General features: G+C 48.0%; 1 protein-coding gene across 6 annotated transcripts in view; it reads right to left on the bottom strand.

Moving 5' to 3' along the window:
* ATP13A3 (ATPase 13A3) overlaps positions 1-25957 on the bottom strand; it is an 81679-nt gene that overhangs the window by 17895 nt on the left and 37827 nt on the right. For all 6 annotated transcript variants that reach the window (XM_020964636.2, XM_078147368.1, XM_020964639.2 and 3 more), the window contains 19 exons: positions 25867-25936; positions 20400-20534; positions 19670-19742; positions 17746-17877; positions 16718-16897; positions 15896-16053; positions 15406-15594; positions 14128-14189; positions 13551-13701; positions 11920-12036; positions 9225-9242; positions 8960-9113; positions 8757-8877; positions 3278-3402; positions 2444-2622; positions 1229-1351; positions 1060-1139; positions 383-425; positions 183-292 (listed from right to left, as the gene is read on the bottom strand). In XM_020964636.2, the coding sequence (XP_020820295.1) occupies positions 183-292; positions 383-425; positions 1060-1139; positions 1229-1351; positions 2444-2622; positions 3278-3402; positions 8757-8877; positions 8960-9113; positions 9225-9242; positions 11920-12036; positions 13551-13701; positions 14128-14189; positions 15406-15594; positions 15896-16053; positions 16718-16897; positions 17746-17877; positions 19670-19742; positions 20400-20534; positions 25867-25936 (2220 nt within the window). The remainder of the gene's footprint in view (positions 1-182; positions 293-382; positions 426-1059; positions 1140-1228; positions 1352-2443; positions 2623-3277; positions 3403-8756; positions 8878-8959; positions 9114-9224; positions 9243-11919; positions 12037-13550; positions 13702-14127; positions 14190-15405; positions 15595-15895; positions 16054-16717; positions 16898-17745; positions 17878-19669; positions 19743-20399; positions 20535-25866; positions 25937-25957) is intronic.

Below are 25957 nucleotides of genomic sequence, written 5' to 3'. Positions count from 1 at the left end.
GAAAGGAAGAGAAAGAACACCTGCATGGGAAAAAAAGCCCCTCGCGGGGGCTCAACCCTCCCCGCACCACCCCAGGGGCCCAGATAAACTGGGTGCCCTTCAGGGAGCAGGAATAGCTGGGCCTCGACCCTCCCCGCATCACTCTCCCTGGGGCAAAGACTCAGGAGAAGAGCCACACTCACCTAATGAGGTTTGGCACACAAGCAATACTAGGGGTCCTCGAGGTGAAGGGGGATGCCACGGAAGCCTCGAGCTCAGACAGGGATATGCCTCCATGGGCCTTCTTCAAGGCCTGGCCAGCAGGAGAAGACCAGTCAGTTGGGTTGTTAGGAGGCAGAAGCCTAACTTAAGGCAGCTCCACACACAGTGAACAGACACTTACCCCACAATCATTGGCACCGTCACCGCACATTCCCACGTAGTAACTACAACAAAAACACAGAATTCTGCCGCCTCTATAGCCGGCAGGGCGTTCTCTCCCACACAGCCCTCCCAAGCTCTGGGATCCATTGCCAGGGCCCATCGGCTCTCCAGAGTCACGTGCCCCACCAAGGGAGGATCAAGCAGTCCCACCGAAGGGGGCCCTGGGGGGGGGGCAGCAGAGAGCAGGCCCCAGTGCCACGCCACGCCTGCTGCTTGTCATGTGGGACCCCTGCGGGGTGAGGGGCACCTGTTCAGGTTCAGCCCCTTCCTCCTCAAGGACTCCATACACCCTCGTGAAGGGCCTACTGCGTGCAGGCACCATACTACACTGCAGAGCTGAACAAAAACTGCTTTTAAAGCAAAAAAGTAAATCTGGACATGTTACAAACCCACAGTGGCCAAACTCAAGCATGTGAAAATATGTACAAATCACACTGCTGTTCTTTCCTGAAATATTCTTAGAGGAATAAAGGCAATTTCTCCACAAACTGAAACAAAAAGTAACAAGTTTTTTTCCTAGTTAAATAAAAGCGACCAAATGAAAAGAATTCCACTTTCCAGAGCGCTCCATAAATGTAATCTGGGGCAACGGAGGGCTCCACAATCCCACAGGTTTAAAAAGCCAGGCTTACTCACTCCACACTCTGCAATGCTTCGACCAGCTGCGTCTTCTGATCAGGGGCCATGCGTGCGAACACGGTACCATGCAACACCAGCTGGAAGAAACAGGTTTCTTAGAAGTCTCTGGCTGTACCCCCTACAAATGTACGCCCATGCCACATGCACCCACACACAGGGCACTCACCTTGGGCACCAGGTCCTGAAAGTGCTCCAGTATCACAGAAAATGACTTTCCGTTCATTGCAAAATGATAGTGGGCCATCTGAAGATCCTCTAAACTGTCGTGGGCCAACTTGATGGGGATATCCTGCACAGTCAAACAATGCTCAGTCACCAATGGAAAAAACCTGACCGACAGGAAAGCTCTGCCCAACTGGACCTCCAACAACAGTCTCTAAAAGTACTCTGAATTATGCCCAAAGGACTATAAGACCATGCATACCCTGTGACCCAGCAATACCACTGCTAGGTCTGTAGCCCAAGAGGTTAAAAAAAAAGAGGGAAAGGGCTTCTGTGTACAAAAAAGTTTATAGCAGCTCTTTTCTGGTGGCAAAGAACTGAAACTGAAGGGAGGCCCATCAACTTGGGATGGCTGAACAGGTTGTGATACGTGATTGTGATGGAATACTACTGTGTTATAAGAAATGACGAAGGGGCTGCTAGGTGGCACAGTGTATAGAGCACCAGCCCTGGAGTCAGGAGGACCTGAGTTCATGACGAGCAGGATGCTCTCAGAAAATCCTGGAAAGACTTGCATGGGCTGATGCAAAGTGACATGTACTGTGTACAAAAAAACAGCAGTATTGTGCGATGATCAGCTGGGAATGACTTAGCTGTTCTCAGCAATGCAACAGTCCAAGACAACTCTGAAGGACGTAGGATGAAAAATGCTAGATGTCCCCAGACAAAGAACTGACGGGGACGGTGTCTGAATGCAGACTGAAGCAGACTTTTTTTACTTTATTTTCTCGAGGGTTTTTTTTGTCTATGTTTTCTTTCACAATATGACTACTATGGATATGGAAGTGTTTTGTATGACTACACATGTATAACCTACATCAAACTCTTTGCCTTCTCAATGAGGGGGAGAGGACGGAGGAAGGGAAAGAATTTGGAACTCAGTTTTAAAAACGAATGTTAAAAAATGTTTTTATATGTAATTTTAAAATAAATTTTAAAAACAAAAAAAATTTAAAAATAAATAAATGAATAAACAAGAAAAAAAAATAAAAGTAGTCCTAGTTTTCCAGATAAAAAAGGATTACGCTTTAAAGGAAAATAAATAACCAAGGCTAACTGACCTACTGAAAAGTAAGTAGGGTGTGGGATTTTCCCCCTATACACTGACAGACCAGGATCCGAAACGATCCTCGTCAACAAGCCTTCATCTGGCAATCACCTCAGAGTCGATCTCTGGAGAGCTAGTGCATTTTGTGGTTAGAGTGTCTGCATAATGCCAATTTATTTTGGCCACTTGTCCATCCTTGGGAGGTAGTCCATCCGCAATAATCACTTTATCCTGAGGTAGAATCATTCCACAGTCTCTGGCCACGGAGATAGCAGTTAACATATTGTCGCCTAGTCACCAAAACATAAAAGTCAAGCTGAAATGGAAATGCCGACCTGCTTCTCTACCGGCTAAATAAACATCGACTGTATAGACAAGGCAATGCCTGCCCTCCAGAAGCTTTAACTCCTCCCTCCACATCAAGAATGACCACCCCACTCCATGAGAAAAAGGAACCAGGGCACTAAGGCCAGAAACATCCGAATCTTTTCATCTCAAAGGCCTTTAGACCACATTCTTAAGTTGTGCTCTGTCTTCCTATAATTCCCAATATTCTCAGGCCTTCCTTTGTTCTCCTCATATGTGTAATGTTTATGTTGAAATGAGGAGAGACCAATGTGACGAGTGTATCATCATCATCATCTCTTTATCAAATACTCAAATGGCCTTCCCTGGCAATGCCCAGACTGGGAAATGCCTTCCAATGATGGCATTGTAGGCCATCCACACCTAACAACAGCCTCAGGCTTCTCAACGTGCCTCATCGAGCCTGCAGAGCAGAAATGTGAGTGCTATGGCGGGCCTTCACTATCCAGACCAGAACGAAGCAGCAGTTTCTCAGAGGAAGATTCTGATCTTGACTAAAGGGAAAACCAGCAGGGCAGAGCAAAAGAATCCTGGGAAAGTGGAATGGCCTTGCGCCAAAGCTCTGGGCAATCAGCTCACCTGTGACCATGACCGTACGAATGTTGGCTTTACGCAAATCTTCAAGTACAGCAGGGGTTTCTTGTTTCAATTTGTTTTGCATTATAATTAATCCCATAAAATCCATGTTGCTTTCAATGGCATCTCTGTAAAATGCAAGGTGCTCATTAGATTTACTTGCTCTTGTCCCTAACAAATCAAGAAAGCAGCACCCAGTATTAAACCTTGGTCCATGCAAGGCCCTGGGATGGAGACAGACAAAGGAACATGGCCTGGGTCCCCCACAAGTCTCCATCTTATCAATGTGAAATGAACGTGTGTAACATGAGAAAATACAGAATTATGTAAAACAGCAATGCCAGCCCTCTAAGAAGGAGACAGTGCAAACAAATGGGGAGATCGAGGCACAAGGTCAGAAGGAAGTCGTGGATGCCAATGGGCAGTGACAACCATTGGAGGAGGGGACAGGAGCACTCGGGCAGGCACAGAGAGTGAATCGACTGAGAACTGTCCAAGTATTAAATCAATGAAAATACTTGGTCATACAAGCAAACGTATGCACGGATGGAGATGAACACCTGAAAAGGCTGGCGAGACACACAGTGTGCCACGGTCAGTGAGCTGAGTACACGGGGAGAGAATGGGGAGTGAGGGGGCAGAAAGAAAGCAGAGCGCCTCAGTAAAACGCTTCAAACAACAAAGGCCATGGTACACCTACCACATTACAAGAATAATCACTTTCAAAGGAAACTGGAAATAGCTGAGTCTCCTGTGAATTCACTTCTTGGCTCTATTATGAAATGTTCTGCTTTGCTGATGACTATCACGTTCATAAGAGATGGACTGAATGTCTAATTAGGCACCTACTGCCTGGACACTCGGAGGAGTCTCTCTCTCTCTTCTGGAGCTCACCCTCCATGGATCACCGCCAGCACTAGGGTGAGCCATGGGGGTGGGGAGACAAAGGAAGAAAATGGGCCTCCTGTTCTACTGGGGCGGGGTCGACAGGAGATGTGGAGGGAAAGGAAGGCTCTAGGCAAGGCCTCGCCTGCACACCTGAGCTGAGTTCTGAAGAATGCAGTGATTCTAAGAGGTGAGGTGAAGCGAGGTGAGAAGCATTCCCGAGCAGGAAGAGCACAGAATGCTTGAAGGGGAAGGCTAAGAGGGGTTCCTCAGGTTGGGGACACAGTTTGCTCATTAAATTAGGAGCTCCTAGTCTAGGGGGCCACGTGAGTGGAGAGAAGGAACAGCGAGGAAGGAGCCAAAAGAGGGAGGGCCTCATCCTGTGGAGGGAGGAGTGTCAGGGAGGGTGCTGTTAGAAGCTTGTCTTCAGGGGAAGGGAGGGGAAGTATCCATGCCATGGGCTCCCTGGGGCTGGGGGCTAGAGGCCTGCACTGCTGCCTGGATGAGGTGGGAAGGGGGTGGCTAAGGAGCTGGGGCAGGTGGGAGGGAGGAGAACATTCCTGCCATGGGGAGCAGGCAGGCAGACAGAGTGAGTGCTGAACCTGGAGTCAAGAAAACCCCAATTCACATTTATTCTTAGGCACTAGCTTGCTGTGTGACCATGAGCAAAGTCACTTAACCAGCCGGCCTCAGTTCCTTCATCTGTAAAATGAGGATAACAATGGCAGCTACTTCCCAGGGTTGTTTCGAGCATCAAATGAGACCATACTATAAACATACATATACAGTAAAAGTACCATATGGACATCATTAATGATGAGGATGACCAGGGATGTAGGGGAATGCCGAGGGGTAACCGAGTCTGCGGGTACAAGGGGGACAGTAAATGTCAGGCTGGAGACAGACTTCGGGGAAGGGGGAGGGCTTCGCATACCAAAGAAGAGTTTGCGGTTTTATCTGACACACTCAGAAAGGAGACACTGAGGAGCTGCAGTTTGGGGCTCCCTTATCCAACCAGCATCTAATGGCCTGCAACCTCTTCCTCAGCCCTTCCTTACACAACCCTACTGTCACCATCAGGACCTCCACACCCTTGGTCCCTCTGTTCTCCTCCCAGGCCATCTCCCCTGCACTCACCACTCTCCTCTTCTCCCTTTGGTGAACACCAGTTCCATTCCACACCATCCTCCTCTCTTGAATACCTCACCTCCCCCATCACATTCCTGACTACGCCCATCCAAGCCTCAGCTTTGGGTCCTTCATACACAGACACAGAGACACACACCCTGCTCTTCTGATGGGGTCCACCACATGTTTATGTTACATGACCTCAGTGGGCTCTCACTGCTGTGAGACATCCTTTTAGCCCTGCCTAATTAGCTCACTAACCAGCTCTCCTCTGAGGCTCTTCCAAACCTCCTCATCCCTCCTCCATGGCCCTCTCCCCCCCACCACTGTCTCAGTGGAGATCCTTGCCTCATACTTTATATAAAAAAAAGAGGCTACTCACCATGAGCTCCTCCTTCTATGTCCTGTCCTTCTCCCCGTCTCACATGATGACGTGCCTCATTCCCTACTAAGGCTAACCTCTAACAGCACAAGTGATCCCCCCCTTCCACCTTGTCTCCTCCAACAGGGCCCCCTCTGTCATCCCCACTTTCACTGACCTTCAATGTCTCTCTCTGTCTCTCTGCTGACTCCTTCCCTACAGTCCACAAACATGCCTGAGTCTCCCTCATCCTGATAAAACCCTCTCTTGGATCTTTTCATACCAGCTAACTCTTGTCCTATATCTTATATGCCTTTTGTGGCTAAACTCTTTGAGAAGGCGTTTACACTAGGCCCCTCCACTCACTGTCTCTCCTCTCCCTCTGCTTAACTTCTTACAGTCTGGCTTCTGATCTTGTCATTCCACTGAAATTTCTCTCCAAAGTCACCAGTGATCTCTTGTGGAATCCAAAGGCCTTTTCTCAATCCTCATTCTCCTCAACCTGGCTGCCCCCTTTGACTCGGTCGATCACCCTCTCTTCTCTCTAGGTTTTTGGGACTCCCCACTCTCTCCTGGTTCTCCACCTCCCTCTCTGACCACTCCTTTGCTGGATCCTCCTTCAAGGTCATGCCCTCTAACCACAGGTATCCCTCAGGGTTCTGTCTTGGGCCCTCTTCTCTTCTCCCTCTAGACTACTTTGCTTGATCTCATCAGCTCACATGGGTTTAATTACCATCTCTATACTGATGATTTACAAATTTACCTACCTTCCCCCTAACCTCTCTGTTGATCTCCATCCTTACATCTCCAATTGCTTTTTAGACATCTCAAACTGGAGATCCAGTAGACATCTTAAACTTTCAATGTGTCCAAAACAAAACTCATTCTTTCTCACGAAGATATCCCCCACCTACTCTTACCTTCCCTGTTACTATATGGAAGGCAATGCCCTCCTTCTAGACCCTCTGGCTCACAACTTAGGAATCATTCTGGACCCTTCACTGTCTCGCCCTCTATATCCGAGCAGTGGCCAAGGCTTGTCAACTTCACCTCTGCAGCACCTCTGGTCCATTTCATCTCTGCAGCATCTCTCCAATACCCTCCCTTCTTTCCTCTGACACCCTGCCCCCATCAGGGTAGAGACCTTCCTCACTTCATACCTGGAGTATGGCAACAGCCGCTGTGGGGGGGGGGGGGGGGAATAGGGTCCCTACCCCAGTGACTCACTATAACCTCCAAGATCAAATACAAAATCCTCTACTTGACATTCAAAGCCTTTCATAACCCGCCCACCCATTCCAGTCTCCTTACATCTTATTCCCTCCCCCTACTCCCATATTCTCTGATCCAGTGACCCTGGCCCCCTGGCTGTTCCACCAACAAGATCTTCCATCTCTCATCTCTGGCCATTTTCTGGCCATCTCCGCTGCCTGAAATGCTCTCCCCTCCTTATCTCCACCTCCTGGCTTCCCTCCCTTTACGTTCCAATTAAAATCTCAACTTCTACAGGAAGCCTTTTCTACCCCCTCTTAATTCGAATTAAGATTATTTCCTATTTATCCTATAACCAAGCTTGCTTTGTGCCTATTTGATGATTTGCTATTCTCCTTCATTAGACTGTGAACTCCTTGAGGAGCTTCCATGTGCTTATAAAACAAGTCCATATTGACATTTTTGCTCTATAAATAGTTTTTGCTGAATTCCACAGAGCAGTCACTTAATAAATGTTTACTGACTGACTGATGAAGAGGGCTGAGAAAGATGCTGTCCAATTAGAATCAATAACATCTGGCAAGTGATTGTATGAGAAAGTATGGAAAGAGTGAAGTCGTATGGTTGGAATGTTTAACTTGCAGATGCCCCCACGACATGAAGGAGGCAGCTGTTTGGGAGTGGTTAGAATAGAGGTGTGGAGAGATATGCAGAGATGCTAGTACAGAGATAATAGAATTCACGGGAGATAAATACAGACAAAAAAGATAAAAAGGCCAAGCCTTGGGGAAGACATAGGATGATCTCACAAAGGATACTGAAAACATACAAACCAAGAGAGAACCCTCTCCCAGCAGATCAGGAAAGGTAGGGCGGGATGGTTGCCACTATTGATAGCTGCAAAGAGGCCAAGCAGAAGGGAGAGAGCAACAGAGATGTAAACCAGCCCGCAGACCACGGTGAAGTAAGGGAAAGCTGAAGGAATGGATGGAGGCAAATTGCAGCAGGCAGCCCTTACCCAGCGCTGGCAGGCACAAGTCACTGACTACACCAACTGGCTGACTCACTGCTCTCAGCCATGAGCCTCCCTCCCTCTTCTCCTTTCTCCCAGCCACCACGTTCCCTTCGCCTTGGTGCCCCTATTTGGACTCTCTTCTCATCCCCTCCCTTTCTCCTGGGGCACTGTCTCTGGACCAGTCACTTCCTCTCTTTCTGCTGTCTTCACCGTCCCTGGGTTCACTCACTGATATATTTAAAGATCCTCATTTGAATGGCCCTTCCCATATGTACAACATGAGCATGATGAGGGAGATGGTGAGCTCAAGAGAGACCTAGACAACTGCCCAGAGATGAGAAGGGAACCTACTAGAGCCGCTGAGCCACAAAGAACACACACACACAAACACACACACACACACACAGCCCTTTTGCCTTGCTGTAGTTTACATTTAAATTATTTTCCTTGGCTGAGGCACAAGACCTCATGGAAGCTGGAGAGGCTGAAAAAGCCCCAATCCAGCAAATGAAGACACATCATTTCTCTCACATCCATCAGGCACCGTGTGACATGGGAGGAATATAAAAACAAATGAAATAGCGGGAGAACACACACAAAATGAACAGAAGGTGGTGGGAGAGGGCGTGGTCATGCCAGAGATGAAGCTGAGAGCACCTACAGGCACAGGGGACGCCTCCAATGCCAAGGCAAGAGGTGGACTCCCCACAGTGGGGGAGCCAGCAGAAGGCCCCCAGGAAGGGGCCCCCAGGAAATCTATGGTCAAAGATAGGCCTTTCCACCTCAACCTCAGCATTTACAAGAAAACAGGCTGTCATATACGCTAAATTGGCCCCAGCAAAAATACCCCTCACCAACAGCGAAACCCCCAAGCCTCTCGCCTATTAACATTCTGGATCTTGTGCCACGCCAGCTTGGATTCCAGTTTTCGGTGTGCCAGAGCGATCACCCGGAAGCCCTGCTTCGTGTAGTCTTCTAACACTTTTTCAAAGTCACTGGGAACTGAAAGAAAACCAGAGGCTTTGGTGTTCGTCCAACTGAGAGCCGGCCCTGGGCTTCTCGCCCCACCGCACTCACGCCTTACCTGTCTCTGGTTTACAAAGGCTGGCGATGACCTCCGGGGCCCCCTTCATGTATGCGTCCATCTTTTTGTCCCCCAGAATTCGGGCCACCACACTCATTCGTTGCAAGGCAGAAGAAAATGGAAACTGCCGAACAATTCCTATCTCATAGTTGGCCTGTGAGAAATACACGGTGGGCATCACCCCACAGCCACAGCAGCCACCCCCACTCCCCCAACCCCCAAATAAATGACTCAGGAAGAAAGGAAGCATAGAGACGACACTTACAGAAAGCTCGAAAAGCTCCTGAAAAGAGAAAGAGAAAAATCAGACATTACTGGAGTGCGAGTGCCACCCTAAAGGTTACAAACATTCTTCATTTGGGGAGTATCGGGAGGGACTGTGAATCTGAAGACAAAGCAAACCGGGCCCACCCAGGCCCAGCCTTTCTTGGTACTTAAAAAGGAGCCAGGCCACTGAGACTTGTTGCTAAGGGGGGCTGGCGGTAAAATGTCTCATACCTAGAACTTTCACTCCCTGTCTCTGCAATGTAGCCAGGCATCCAGGAAGCCTCCAGTGAGGCTGACCACAAGCCAGCCCTACGTGGGGGCTGGGAACAGCTCTGGCCCAAGCCCTCCCAGGGCTCCCAAGGTGCCACAGGTCTTCCTCACAACACGTCAGAGCCTGCTGGCCCACTGGAATTTGAGCAACAAAGACTCTTCATCCACTCAGCGTATCAGTCAGCAAGCACCCTGTATGTGCCAAGTGCTGGGAAACAAAGGAAGGCAAAAGCCAATTCCTGCCCTCGAGAAGCTCCCAGTCCAGCAGGGGAGACACCATGGCCACAACTGTGTGCCACCTACTCCTAACAAGAGCTGGCAAAGGTACACGGGAGCTACCCTCAGAGGGAAGACAACAGTATCCAGGGGAAAGAACAAAGTGAAGGAAAGAGACTGCCAGGAGGCCAGTCTCGGGATCAAGAGTGGGTCAGGGCAAAGGCAGGAGGGGGGTAGGTGATGAAGGCTCTGAGCACCGAGCAGAAGAGCTCAGGAGCTTACTGAATGGGGCTGTGGGGGGAGGTGGGCCAGGCTGGCCTGTGCTTTAGGAAGATCACTGACAGCTAGGACCGTGGGGAAAGGGGAGCCATGGGAGGTCTGAGGAGGGATGACAAGGTGTGCAAGAGCTGCTATAGAAGGAGGGATGGTTTCTTCATTTGCTGTCACGTCCGACTCTTCAAGAAGCCATTTAGGGTTTTCTTGGCAAGGATACTAGAGTGGTTTACCACTACCTACTCCAGCTCATTTTGCAGATGAGGAAACTGAGGCCAACAGGGTGAAGTGACGTGCCCAGGGTTACACAGCTAGTCAGAGCCTGAGACAGGATTTCACCTCAGAAGGAGTCTTCCTGACTCCAGGCCTGGCGCTCTGCACTGCAACACCTAACTGCCCCGGCTAAGTTAATCGAGGAAGTATAAAAAGACTGACTTGTCAGATTGAGGACCCAGTTCGGTGACTGTGCCCCAACCTCATTCAGCAGCCCTGGGAAGGTGGGAGTGACCCAAGGCTGGGGGTGGCAAGGCCCAAGGGTCAATGGGATGAGGGGGCAAAGCACTGGGGAGAAGAGGACGGTGTGAGGGCTGAGCTGGAGCCCCCGGAGTCAAGAAGGAGCAAGGAGAATGCAGCTGGGAGAGTGGTGATGAGAGGCAGAGAGCCTAGAGATCACAGGAAGGATGAAGACCAGGGTCTGGGGAATGCCAACAGACTGTGGTCAGAGCTCATGAGCATGGAAGCCAGGCACGGGTGAGTGATGGAGAGGTCAGGGGAGTGGGGAGGCAGAGTGCCAGCATGACTGCTCACGTTCCCAAGTAGGAAGACAAGAGAGAGGGATGAGAGGAAGACCGCCCGCCAAGCACTGGACTCCTGGGGGAAAGGAGAGTGCCCTGGAGGTCAGCAGGCAACAACAACCTGAACTATGATGGGGCAGTAAACGCGGATGGCACGAGCCCCAAATGTGATGGGAGGGGAGGGGGGAGCATCCCGCCTCCTTCACTTCCTTGGGGAGTGGGTAAGAGGAAAGTGTAACGGGGGCGGAAAAAGGTGTCTGTGGAGGCTGTGTCACCAAGAGGGAAGATGAGAAAGGAAAAGGTTGAAAATGAAAGCAAGTCTGTCACCTTGGAGGCAGGCAGTCCAGTTTTAGAGTGGGATGTCTGGGGATAGGAAAGGGGGGGAAAGGAGGAAGGGAGCAGGCAGCAGGGGACAGAGAATGGGGTTTGAGTAGGGAGGTCAGGGAAGGCACCAACATCTCTCGGGGTGCGGCCTCTGGGAGAGTCCAATAGGCAGCAGTGCATAGCTGGAAGGGAGGAGAGAGGAGGAGAGGGGAGGCAGCCATGCAAGAAGGCTCAACCGGGTAACTGGTTAAGGAAGCCAGTGGGATAGGACATCTCTCCTTCTCCCCCAGGCCCAGCCAGGCCTGGACAGACAGAAGGATGGAACACCATCACACATCTCTTGCAGGAGGCTCTGCATGCTCTGGGACTCCAGGCACTCAGCATGCAGGGGCCTCAGTGCTGACAGGAAGTCCTGGGTAGGCCTGGACTCCGCATGGGCTCTCTCCTTCACAGCAGTCTATACCTGGGCCCAGCAAGCATCTCCCTACTTTGAACCTTATGCCACAGACGTTCATTGTCAGAAAGCTGCTGAACAGTCATTTCTATCCCACTGATTCACTTCTGAGTGCACCCTCTGTAAGGAATGGGAACTACGGGAGGCAGGCAACGTGGCGGACCCAAGTATGAGCCACGAGCTCTCCAGAGGATGAACTCCCACCATGGAGAGGCTGAAAGGCTCCACTAGGCTAAACAGTCCTTCACTCACTGAGGACAGATGCACAGGTAGAAGGGAAGGGTTTCTAACACAACACCCAAATAGCAGCCAAAGTGAATACAGCCCACAAGGCGGCGGCCCAGCGTGTACCGCCATCCTACCATTGACTGGTTTGCTGCAGGTTCGGGCTCAGGAAGAAGCTGTTTTGGAGGACGGACAACAGTGGGCATGATCCGATTGTGAAGCGCAGTCTCTTCTTCAGTCGCTTCTTCTAGAATCTGGGGAGAGAGAGAAGAGAGGATAAAAGTGACCCGGCCTGGCCTCTCCATGGGGGCCGAACCCCGCTGCCACGAAGGTCTGACGCAGACCCTCGGCACGACGGCTTGTCCTCACTGGAAGGAGGTCAGCGCTGGGAGAGGGGAGGTGGAACGCCAGCAAATGGCTGCAGGATGAGATGACATCCCAAACAACCATCTACAACTTTGTATGTTCCTTTCTCTATCCCTCCGAGACCAGATGAACAAATTCTTTTTAAATATAAGAAACAGGGAGGCTTAAGCCTATTGCTTTTCTAGACTTCACTATTTCTTAAGTGAATAGGATTTCCTAAAATCTGCTATCTACAGAGCAGGGGCTTTAATTCACACGGAGGTAGAGGCCCCTTGGCGGTAGGAAACCCCTGGGAAAGAGCCAGCAAGGAGCCTGGTGCAGCGTGAGGAGAGAGGCGAGAAGAGCAGAGAATGTGACCTCCAGTGTAATAGGCCTTAGAAGCCCAGGGACGATAAAAGCCTGCGCACTCCTCAGTCAAAACCAGGGGTGTCCTGAGCTAACACCCATCTGTGTAACTAGAGGAGGTGAACAGCTGGCCACTGAAAAGAGGATGTCTGGCTTAAAAAACAAAAACAACGTTTTCAGTCTCAAAAATTCTCTCTTCTGCTCTCTGTATAATAAAATGTTTATTGGTTTTAAGTTCACTGCAAAAAAAAAAGAAAAAACAAAAAGCAGAGAGTTAGACAAACAGACAGACAGACAGAGTTGTAAGGACTTCATTTGGTTTTCTGCACCACAGGGAAAATAGGAATGAAAGGATGCTGGTACGTAAACAGCCTAACTAAGCAGGCCTGGAAAGAAGGCATTTGCCAGGATTTTGCAAATCTGATGTAAAGGACTCCACCGAAAAGTAAGAAGGAGAAAAAACAGCCTCCCTCAATCCCCCACCAGCCACCACAGAGAGCGGCCTGAGGAGCTCCCAGGCACAAACCCCAGCCCTCCCACAGCCACACATGTCTGCACAGAGGAAGAGGAGGCAGCGCTCAAAGACCAAACGAGGGGCTCTTCCATCTCCAAGGCAGGGCTGGGAGCAATGCTAGCGCCGTGGACGGCAGAGACCATGAAGAGCAGGTCTGCTTCATCCTGGCTTTGTCTGGGGACCAGAAGGGAACCCCTCTCTGAACCACGTTCTTAAATGCATCAAGTACATAGGAGAACAAAGGAAAACATAGGCAAATAGAGCTGCCATCCCAGGGGAAGAAGGCCTGACCCAAGACAAGGAAGAGAACCAGAGAAGCCTGGGAAAGGTGGCCCGCAGCTGGCGAGATGGCGCGAGGCGCCAGCCATGGAGAGAGCGTAATCAGGGACCTCCCAAACACACATGTCATCACCTGGGGCGTGCTCCTCCGAAAGGCCCAGAGACCCAAAAGGGGAAATTTTATTCCACCAACAAGGAGTAACCGTCAGGACACCCCTGGCTCAGGGTCACATAACAAACAGTTGGAGGCAAGGCCGCACTTACCCATCCGATAGCTTCAAACATCTTTAAATCAAGCGGGTCACCAGAAAGCAGACCTTCAATTTTTGTCAGGGAATGGCAGGTGGCCATGCAAGCGACAAACTGCGATTTCACCAGGCTCTCGCTGCACGCTTTCTCCTCTGGCATTTGGAAACTGAAAAGGCACAACCTGTGAGAAAGGCCTGGCACAGCAAACCATCACTCCAGGAATTGGCAAAGGCTGCTCTGATTGTTCTTTACATCTGGATAGCAGAAAACTCTGGGGAACCTCTTTGCATGTCCCCCTTCTCATGCCCTTTTACTCAGTCTTCATCAGAGGGATGGACCCAAAGCTAGGACTGATTACTCAGAGGGGCCTACATCAGAGAGACAGGCTGCTGGCCGGGCTGCTAAAGCCCAGCGTATTCCACACCGGGTTGTCCACGTAACCTTTTCTCTCTATAAAAACTCTACTCTTCCTCTGGCCTGAAAATCCTTAACGGGTAACACGAAAGGCCTAAAAATGCATTTTATTTTACAATATGATGAATAATCAGATGAGACACAGAATCCCAAAGTGCAAAATCTAATGAATTCTTACTGTGCGTTTTCCACTCTCTGTATGCCCCACAGGTCTAAGCCATCTTCAGTAAGCGTTCCAGTCTGAAAAACAAAGTGCAATCTGGGAAATGTCTAATAAACCATGTGAGTACCAGTTCAAGAGCATGCATGTTTAGGTCCTATATAATGACACATTTTCTTAAGGACACAGTAAGGTTCCCTTCCCATAATCTGTTAACTATTTCTCAGAGATAGATGAGAATACTTTGCTTATGTGAAAGCCTGGAAAAACTTGAAGAATGAGTTTCATTTCAGAGAGAATGTGTGCTCACAGCTCTGGGTAAGGACTAGACCTAGCATCTGGGATTTCCCTGTGTGAGAACTCCCTTCATCAGAGAAGGTCTAAGGGAAGAGCGTGAGGCCAAAGTGAAAAGTAATTTGTCCCGGCAAAAAAATTTCTTCCTGAGGCATAAGATTTGTCATTTTTTCAATCCTTTCACCCAGCCTTCTGGACCCTTCTGATCACTCAGTTCCTCCCCACACACTCTACAACAACTCTCTTGTGGATTATCTTCTCTCATTAGAATGGGCACTCCTTGAGGGCAGGGACTGTCTTTTCTGTTTGCATTGTATGGCCTGCACTCAGAACAGAACCCAGCACACAGCAGGAGCTTAACCAATGCTCATGCCCTTGGCGGCTGTGTGGGAGCTTCCCTCGATCTCACTGAATTCTGATCATGAACACTCAGTTTTTGCAAACCTCTACCTCCCCCAGTCAAACTCTTTTCACAGAACAAAAAAGTTGATCCCACTCAAGTCTGAGGAAAGAAAAGCTCCAAGCAATTCTCGGGAATGGGAGCCAACCAGAAATGTTCATGACATGATCACAAGGGAAATTCATGGGGAAACAACCCTATGGGTTGGAAACTCTAATTCTCTCCCTCAACAAGGATGATATTCACCAAAAATAAAAGTAACTGACAATCTCCACGACTGGCCTGGCTTCTGGAAGCCAGCAGCTGCCACAAGGGTACATCTTGACCCTGAGGAGGGGCTTTGGGAGAGGCTACTCGTTGGGGAGTACCTCCCCCACCAAAACAAACTAGATCTATGAGCTTCGTAAAGCAATTGAGCCAAAATATCAGCAAAATTTTCAAAATGAAAGGCTGATCAAAAAATACTCAGAAGGAGGAAAAAAATACACTAATGGGGGGAGGGGGGGAGAATTCATTAAAGGAATTTAAAACTGCATTTAATATCAAATCTGAAGCTATAATACAGAAAAACAATACATATAAAACTATCAAATTGGCCTCACCTTGTCAAAACACACCAGGTTGAGCTGTCCACAGATGTTTATCCGCTGAGGACTAATGCAAAAGATCCCAATTTTTTTCAGTCTCCTCTGTGCATACACAATCCCAGCAGTCATTGCAGCTGGAAGCGCAGGAGGCACAGTGATTGTGATGATATCCAGAGATTCTATGATGATAACACTGGCTGACACCTAGAGTTAGCCCAGGGAAAAGACATGCAACACCAGCTGGGACCTCTTGTGGGGCAAAGAAAGACTGGGGGGGGTCAACAAACTGCCCCAGATGCTCTGTTGGTACAAGGAGGTAGTCTAATCAATCCTCTTTCTTAATTCAGTTTCCATCACGTGCCAATGAATGCTTGACCTAGTCAGCAGTTTCTTGAGAAAGGCCAGGAGGAAATCAAACCAACTGAACCTAACTGGGGAGAGCAGTTCTGACCTCCGCCCCCCACCCACCACAGATGAACAAGGCCCCAGCCCAACCCTCCCGTACCTTATTCAAGACGCTATGGACAATGGTGTAAATGAATCCAATGCCGGCCACCACCACAAGACAGAGCAGAAACATGTAGGCATCTCGGTAGAGTTTAAAATCCGTTGGCTTGGGATACAGGATGGAACGTACAAGCTGGCCTTTCGAGGTACTAAACCCTGGAGACAGAATGTTTAACCAGTGAACCCAGCAGAATCAATGGTGAAAACAGCAGGAGGAGAAACGATCTGCCTTGTTTAGAATGGAGTCGGCATAACTGGCTAGACATCTGTATGATGGCCAAAAGGCTACACACAGATACGTGTTTTATATAAAAATACACACACACGTACACACACACACACACACAGGTAAAAAACCAAACATATCACTCACAGATCTGAAACAGCCACATGCTAGCTATTTCGAAGTTTCCTGACGTGGCGTCATCTCAATGATTCCCTCCCCATAATCCTCAAGTTTTCTTCCGTTCATCCCTAACATTTCCTAATTCAAATGGCAATGATGCCTGAAGGACTCGCTCCTAAAGTCAAAGTTTTCACACGTCCCTCCTTGTAAGCAGCAAGTACAGTAGCTTCATAAAGGGCAGAACACCCAGGGACTGAGTCTCTCCTGACAGTCTTAACTCCAAGGCCAGAAAGTGGGCAAAAGGGAGTGAAGGAATGAGGGGAAAATGAAGCACCCAAGCCAATAATCTCTCTTTTAGAAAGGGAAATCTCTCTAGGCTATCCAGAAGCACAGCCTCAGCTACTCCAGGGCCTGTCACGTGGAAATATTTAGTAGCCTGAAGTAGGCCTGGCAGTTACGTGAAAGGCCGGCTACCTGTCCTGACCACGACGGCTTTCACAAGTTCTCCGGTGTAGAAGCGAGTCTGAATGACCGTGGTCCCACAAAACAAAGTGTGCCGTTTGTGATGTTCTGGGCTATACATTTCATCTTCCATTCCTTTCACATCCACTGAAGGGTTTGGCAAATTAGTCTTTGTTACAGGAACACTTTCACCTTAAACCAAAAGTGTAAATCCTTAGCACAGAAAGCATTTTAAAAACAATCCTCAAAGACATTAAGTGTTGTTTTCAATAACCTTCAGAGCACTTCAGAGCGACTCTAATTTAGCTTGACAAAAAGGCTGATGATTCTAGAACCACAACCAAAGAGCTAAGTTTTATCTCAAATCGTTGTCTCTTACCTGCCAATAATTTCACCATCCTAACTGCTAATAACAGTGACATCACTAAACATACATACATCTTCCCCTCCTCCGCCTTCATGGGGAGCAACTAGACAAAGTAAAAGTCCTCACTTCACCTAAGTGACTCCAGCTGATGGAAAAGCTGTCAGTGGGAGCCAAAGCTGGCCCCAACCAGGATCAAGGCCCATCTGCTGCCACATCAAAGCCGAAATGGCAGAAGGGGTAACTTATGGGGAAGACCAATGGCCATGCCAGCACTGACGGAGCACTTCTTTACATGCCCAGTACTTTGATCCTCACAACTGCCTGGCCGGGAGGATGACCCAAACTGGTCCCACCTTAGAAAAGAGGAAATGGAGCTTGGGGCAGTTTAAACGGCTGGCCCCCCGGTCACATCGAGAGCGACAAGAGCCACGCACCAGAGCCAAGGCCCTTCTCATCCAAGTTCAACACGCGGCTCTTTCCATTTCCATAATTCCTAGGTGAGGTCCACTGATTTCACCAGAGCCAGTTATTTTTACAAGGTCAACTCTTACTCGTGTTAATCCCTTGAAGTCACAGTGCAAAAGTGAAATATTCATCCTACTCTATTTCATGAAGACTTTGCCTGGCCCTGCTCTAAGACCCTCACATCGAGATCATTTCCCATCTCGTTTACCTGTAAGCATGCTCTCATTTACAATACAAGTGCCACTGATGAGGACTGCATCACAAGGCATGACTGTTCCATTCATCGGGATGACCATGATGTCTCCAGGTACGAGGTCCGTGGAAAAAATCTCTTCTATTTCTGAAAGGATCAGAGACTTTTTCAATGTTGTTTTACGTGGAGTAACAATAATATAGCAGCAAATAGTTTCTATTTCCAAAGGACCTTGCCCAATTAGCCTAGCAGACAGATGTCAGTGCTCCAGGGGGAAAGAGGGGAGGCCTGCTTTACCTCAGAACCATGAACAGCAAGGCAACGGAGAGGGAGGAGGGCTCACCACACACTGCCCCTGCCGTCACAGTGCTCATCACTAGTGGGTTGTAGCAAAAATAGAAACACCAAGTCCTGTTAGGTCAGGGGATCACGAGGAATACTATGGAAGGGATGTCACCAGGGCATGCTTATATGTGATGCGTGGACAGCTGTAATTGAGCAACAGCCATGGTGTTCTAGATGATCTGCCTGCCTGAACCAGGGCACAGAGACCACCAGGAGGAATAATCTGCCTGTGCATGAATGACGGTGACAGAGGATGGACAGCAGAGGATAAGGAGCTTGCAGTCTGCCCATGGCCAACCTGGAGGGGAAGGCGAGTCTAGTTCAGAGTGCTACCCGGATTAGAGCTCTGCTTTTACAAGCAGGAGAGGACAAAACGTCTACACTACAGGGAAAGAATGTCAACGGAAAATAAAAATCCATATGATGCACTGCCCTTCCTCAAGAGGGTGGAGATGACTTACAGGAATGGTCGCCCCAGCCCAAGACCAGCCCCTCCCCCAACTCCTCGGACTAAGTCCTTCTCTTTCTATCCCCAGTGCCTAGCACTGGACACAGTAGGAGCTTACTGTGTGCAGAAATGAGCAGCTTCCACATTTGCACACGCTCTCCCTCAGGCCTCACTCTTGAGAGGCTTCTCAGACCTTCTGCCATAAGAGCTTCTTGGTCTGCGACAGCTCCCCAGACCCCTTTTAGCTCCCGCTACTCAGAGAACCATCTTCAAGTACAAATGCAACTCAAATACAAAAACTAGCCTTCTGTAATTCAGGGGTTGGTCACCCTGGGTCTGTGGACACCCCCCAGCCCCCACCAAAGGATCCTTGAATAAATTTCAGAGAGTTCATAAAACTGGCTGAGAAAAAAAAAAGACATCTTCAACTTCACTAACCTCTAACTGAAATTGAGCCTTTCCCTCAATTATTATTTTTTTGGGGGAAAAAAAATTCCACAATTCCTGGATCCAAAGGTTTCAGTCAAACACTTGAGGGGTTCGGGACACATGAAAGGTAAAGAGCTCCTACCATAACCTCTTAGCAAAGGAAAGGAACAAAGTGACAGCCTCATTCTGCCCCATGGAGAGAGAATGATGCCTTCATGTAGGCAGTAACCAGTCCACCAAATATACCCAAGTCTCCAGACCCAAGAGAACCAAGATTTCCTCACACAGGCTCCCGTGTGAAAGTGAACCCAAAGGTCTGCCACACCGGTACCACTGCCGCTGCCTCTGCAGGAACCTTCCCAACAAATCTGAGGAGCCCACCACCCAGCTGGGCCACACAACTTGTGAAGTGCCACCTGATCACCAAGCAGACCAGCATACGGAGAAGAGTGACCTCTGTCTGGTGAGAACATTTATGACAGGGATTCCGAGAGCTGAGAGGAATGTGTCTGACTCTACAATCTGAAAAGCAGCCATCAACACTGTACAGTACATAGTAATCACACAGGCGAGTGGGCGTGTGACAGACATAACAGCCTCCAAGTCATGGTCAGAGACGAATCTGCAATAGGTGGAGGTACCTAGGGGTTCACTTCTGGACTCATTCTTCTGCACTTCGACCCCCCCAAAGGGACAGACGCATCCTGGGCTACCTACCTCCACCAACTCTGCAGACAGACACTCTCACAGTGCTGTGAGCGGCCACCATATCATGCAACATGACGTATTGCTGCAAGGAAGCACAGAGAAGCTATCAACGCCTAAAGAGGCACCGAGCTGCAATCATTAAGTGACACATACCCCAATGACATCAGAGGTCCAGGGGACCCCCCACCCCAATCTCACACAAACTCACACCCTAAGAACCCGACAAATGACAGCCAACGCCAAAGGCTGGGCACTGCCTCCAGAAAGACCCTCCTCCTCTGGGGGCCCCAACAGCACACAGGAGAGCATCCTCCCAATACCAAAGGGTCAGGCTCTTCTGGCAGTGCTGTGGCCACTTCCCTCCCACCCCCCCACCCCCCACCCCGGCACAGAGAGCACCTATACTAGACAAGCTCACCTTGAGCCCAAAGCCTTGCTTTTGCACAAAGGCATTTACAAACCAGATCACTGTAGATTCTCGCATTGTAATTTTCTCACATTGAAAAGAGATGCTAAAAACTTGACTCGCCCATTAGACTTTGCTAATGGAAACTCAACAGCTGGGATTTACAACAGGTTAGAATTAGGAGGCCCTGGGGTTATGCCCTGCCTCAATGGCCCTGAACAGCTCCCTCAAACATCTGTCTTGGCAACTGCCAAGAGCTCGATCTATGACACGTCATCCCAGAAGGCTGTAATCTCCTGGGCAGCCACCACAGAAACCAAGGCCCGCGCTCACCTTCTTGATGGTGTATAAGGAGCTCATGATGGAGAGCACAGACATGATGACGATGGCCAGGGCATAGTAGTAGTACTCATCTGTGCACCACAGAATCACACTGAACAGCTGGAAAATGTAGAAGGGATTGAGAACCTGAAAAGCAAGATGCAAGTTAAGCCAGGACAGCAGCCGGGCCCTGGGCCCTGGCCCATGCTCCATCCACGTGGGCACCCACTCCCACAGACCAACACAGGGAAAGCTCATCAGAAATGTCCTCGATGCCAACGCCCTCCTGACCAGGCTGGGGCTGGGTCGGGGCCGGCACGCCTTCCCTTTGGAAGCTCAGCTAGAAGAACTTCAACATGTTTATCAGGGGGGAGCCCCCATGCTTCCAGGGGCATTTCAAAATGCTGTCTCTAGGATTTAAATCATTATTGATTAGAGAATGCAAATCAAAGCAATTCTGAGGTACCACATCACACCTATCAGATTGGCCAACATGACAAAACAGGAAAATGATAAATGTTGGAGAAGATGTGGGAAAACTGGAATACTAATACATTGTTGGTGGAGTTGTGAACTGATCCAACCATTCTGGAGAGCAATTTGGAACTATGCCCAAAGGGCTATAAAAATGTGCATACCCTTTGACCCGGCAATAGCACTTCTAGGGCTGTAATTCAAAGAGATCACACAAATGGACCCACATGTACAAAAATGTTTATAGCAGCTCTTTATGTGGTGGCCAAGAATTAGAAATTGAGGGGATGCCCATCAATTGGGGAACTGAACAAGTTGTGGTATATGAATGTAATGGAATACTATTGTACTATAAGAAATGACGAACAGGCTGACTTCAGAAAAACCTGGAAAGACTTATGTGGTCTGATGCTGAGTGAAGTGAGCAGAACCAGGAGAACGTTGTACACAGTAACATCACACTGTGCAATGACCAACTTTGACAGACTTGGCTCTTCTCAGCAATGCCAGGATCTGAGACATCTCCAAAGGCCTCATGACGGAAAATGCCGTCCACACCCAGAGAAAGAGCCATGGAGTCTGAAGGCAGACGGAAGCCGACTCTTTGCTCTTCTGCTGTTGCTGTGTTTTGTTTTGTTTCTTCTTTCTCGAGGTTCCTCCTATTGGTTCTAATTCTTCTCTACAACATGACTAATGGGAAAGTATGTTTAATATGAATGTATAAGTAGAGCCTATATCAGACTGCATGCCATCTTGGGGAGGAAAGAGGGGAAGCAGAGGTAGAAAATGTAAAACTCAAAAGCTTATGGAAGGGAATGTGGAAAACTAAAAATAAATAAATGGATAAAAATTTCCCCAAAACACCAGAATAACAATAGCTCAAAGACAGCTGGGAGGAGGGAAAACTCAGGCAGCAAAATACCTTCATCAGCCTCCAAACGATATTAATAAATAAATTCTCAACAACCATGACCACCTGCCACTTCCACTGGACTTATTTTTGTGGAATTGGAAGACTGTGGTTTGATTAAGAGAAGAAGGGCTGATAACTAACCCATTTTATACATGAAGAAGCAGACCCCCAAATGAAATGACCAGCCCAAGGTCTCACAAGCTGCTGACAGGGGCTCTGGCTGTGCTTTCCTGGCAGGGTTATCTGTTCAAAATGCTGGAGAAGATGCTCATCCAAGCTACCCATTTAACTGGTCATCATTATCTTGATTTTCTCAACAAAATACTTTGTGGTGTTCACTATTTCCCAAGAAGCAAATCAGTTGTTGAGAGCAAGGAAACGAAACATCCCAGCATCCCCAACAGGGACATTTGGCTCCAGCAGCTTTTCCAACGGTAATGGCTAGATTTGAATCCACTCCATGCAGGTGTCCAGGGGAGGGGGGGTGTCACCCATAACAAACCCTCATAAGAAATGAAATGACAGTTCATGTGACATCAGACTGGAAGCCTGGAGGAGTACCATGCTATAACAGGGCTAACTAGAGGAAATCTCTAAAAAAACAAGACCACCAAACCTTCTTTTAGCTGATGCTCAGATTTCCTTACAGTCCAGCTCTCGCAGCCATATGCTGCTTCTGGAAAAACTACAGTGTTGATTACACTGTGGACCTTTGTCAACAAGGTGATGTCTCTGCTTTTTTATTTGCTGTCCAGATCTGCCATAGCTTTCCTTCCAAGGTGCTCCAAGAATATAAAATCTGACACTGTTTCCATTTCTTCTCCTATGATTTGCCAGAAAGTGATGAGACCAGGATCTCTTTCCAAATAGGGCTGGTTTTTAACAATCTTTTAATTGGGCTTTTTTCATCTACATGAGATTTTTTTTTAAGCCCACACTCTATTTCTCCATAGAGTTATATAAATCTATAACTGGAAGGGGACCATAGAAATCAAGTGGTTGAGTTTTGAATTTTTCACCATAATACACTAGGGAAAGCAAATTCTAATCACAGTATTAAAAAAAACCCTATCTAGTATTTAATTAATAGAAAGATCTACAATCCAACATTTCTGATATTTCTCAATAGGCTGAACAAAGAAGACTGTGCTACAATCAGCTACCACTGGGTGGAAGTGTGGAGTCAGAAGACCCTCTGGTTCCAATGCTGAACAGTATTTACTAGCTGAGTGAGCATGGGCCAGGGATGTGACTTTTCTGAGTTTGGTCCTTCTTCCCTAAGATGGTGTTGGTGATGCCTTCAAGATCAAGGAGCTTCCTGATGCTGCTCTGGGCTGGACCTGCCTCCTCCCCCCAGCCTTCTGTGACTGACACTTCTTCAGATAGGACTGAAATGAGAATGGAGGTTAAACAGAACTTCTTAGAATTAATCCATCCCAAACTGACAGAATGTATATTAAAGAAGCAGAAAACCTCTTTTTCTTTCCTGTTATTGAAGAAGAGACCAAGCAGCCCCAGTTACAAAAACTAAAACCTCCAAAGAAAAGAAGCGCCATCCTGCCTTCACCAACTCTGTGAAGTCCAGGACTTCTCAGGCTATTGGGCCACACGCCCCTCTCCCTCTGGCCTCTCCGAGGACACTTCTGATACTCTGGTGTTGCTGTTCAGTCGTTCATGGCCCCATGGACCACAGCACATGGGGCCCTTCTGTCCTCCACTATCTCCCCACGTCTGTCCAAGCTCAAGTGCACTGTTTCCATGACATTATCCATCCATCTCATCCTCTGCCATCCCCTTTTCCTTTTTCCTTCTTTCTTTCCCAACATCAAGTTCTTTTTCAATGAGTTCCCGTCTTCTCATGATGTGGTCAAAGCATTTAAGCTTCAGATTTTGTCCTTCCAGTGAATGGTCTGAATGAATTCCTTGAAGTATTGACTGATCTGATCTCCTTGCTGTCCAAGAGTCTCTCAAAAGTCTTCTCCAGCACCACCATTTGAAAGCATCTGTTCTGTGGTGCTCAGATTTCCTTACAGTCCAGCTCTCACAGCCATATGCTGCTTCTGGAAAAACTACAGTGTTGATTACACGGACCTTTGTCAACAAGGTGATGTCTCTGCTTTTTCATTTGCTGTCCAGATCTGCCATAGCTTTCCTTCCAAGGTGCTCCAAGAATATAAAATCTGACACTGTTTCCATTTCTTCTCCTATGATTTGCCAGGAAGTGATGAGACCAGTTGCCAAGATCTTAGTTTTTTTGATGTTAAGCTTCAAGCCAGCATTTACACTCTCCTCTTTCACCCTCATCAAGAGGTTTATTTCTTCTTCACTTTCTGCCTTCAGAGTAATAGCATCTGCATATCTAAGAGAGCTAATATTTTCCCCAGCAACCTTAATTCTGGCTTTAGATTCACTAGCTTGGCATTTCACATGATGTACCCTACTTATAAGCTCCCGATCTTAAACTAATCAGTTGTCCAAGTTCAGTTCTCACTGGTGCTTGTTGTCTCAGGAGGTTCCTCAGGAGACCAATAAGATGATCTGGTGCTGCCCACTGTTTGAGGACACGCCATGCCTTGTTGTGACACTCGCAGTCAAAGGCTTCGGCGTAGTCAGTGAAGCTGAAGATGTGTCTCTGGAACTCTCTTACTTTCTCCGTAATCCGTTGAATGTTGGCAATTTGGTCTCTAGTTTCTCTGCCTCTTCTGGTAATGCTTGGTTCACATACTGCCTGCAGAGTCTGAAGCATAACCCTGCTGGCGTGTGAGATGGGCACAACTGTTTGGTAATTTGAACACTCCTTGGCACTGCCTTTCTTTAGGACTGGGACATTAACTGATCTTTTCCAATCCAGTGGCCACTGTTCGGTTTTCCAAATTTGCTGGCATATTGAGTGCAGCACTTTGACAGCACCATCTTTTAGAGTTTTGAATAGCTCTGCCAGAATTCCATCACCTCCATCAATCAGCCTTATTGTTAGCAATGCTTCCTACAGCCTGCTTGACTTCATTCTCCAGGATGTCTGGCTCTAGATCAGGGACCAGCCATCACGATTATCAGTGACATTAAAACCCTTCTTATCTTGTTCTTATGTATATTCCTGCCACCTCTTTTTAATCTCTTCTACTTCTATTAAGTCCCCACCATTTTTGTCTTTTATGATGCCCATTTTTTTGCACAAAACACTAAAAAACCCCAAATCACTAAAGCTTGAACCCTTTTCTGTTGGAATAATTTGTGTATCTTTGGATTTTTAGCAACTAACTAACTCATATAGTATCTAGCAAAGCTGAAATTCCCATTGTGGACAATTCTGATTGATCTGTGAACCCCATTAGGAGAAATTCAACCTAGTTCTATGATTCTCATTCTCTCCAACACTGTCAAGTTTTAAATAGTATGCATTGTTACGTGGCATTTTGCAAGGATCTATTTTAATTAAGATAAACAAATTAATCAAGTCATCTTTCAGTTTTCTGATGTGATTTTATCACAATCATTGCTTCTGAAAATCGAATCGATATTTCCCAGCAGACACAGAGAAGAATGTATTTAGACTATCAAATACGAAGAAAGCACAGCTTAATGGGAAATCTCCGGCTCTTAAGTAGAAATACCATCTAAAGCATACCTGATTTCAATCCAACCCACCCCAACTTAGTCAAAGAACCATCAAGTGCTCTCTATAGGGATCAATGCGAGGCACTGGAGGAAACAGGTAGTTTGGGGGAATAAGATGTGGTCTCTAATCATCCCAGAACGTCCAGTCCAGTAGAGTGAAAAAAAGAAGTGACTCCAATTCCCAGCATAGAAAACAGGTGCGTCAAAGACACATGAGCGACAAGTGAACAGACAGTTGCTCTAAGGGGGAAAGATCAGCAGTGGCGAGGGAGGTGAGTGGCCCTGACCAGCCTCAGCAGGAGAATTCTAAGCCTGGGAAACAGAGAGTAACCAAAGGCCCAGAGACGTACCAGCAGGGAGAGGCCAGAAGGTCACTCAGGAGATGGAAGCCGAAAACAGCAGGCCCAGGAGAGGCAAGCTGGACGATGGGATGGGGGACGGGTGGAGCCCAGACCAAACAGCAGGCAGCCTTACCTCTTTAATCAGAAGTTTAAGGACAGAAGGCACTTTGACAGCGATCTCGTTCATTCCATACATCAGTTTTCTGTGTAACAGAGGAGAAAAG

Source organism: Phascolarctos cinereus, unplaced genomic scaffold (genome assembly GCF_003287225.1).
Source record: "Phascolarctos cinereus isolate Bilbo 61053 unplaced genomic scaffold, phaCin_HiC Scaffold_7;HRSCAF=346, whole genome shotgun sequence".
Classification (NCBI taxonomy): domain Eukaryota; kingdom Metazoa; phylum Chordata; class Mammalia; order Diprotodontia; family Phascolarctidae; genus Phascolarctos; species Phascolarctos cinereus.
The sequence above is the reverse complement of the archived record's forward strand: the minus strand, read 5'-3'. Positions and strand labels throughout refer to the sequence as shown.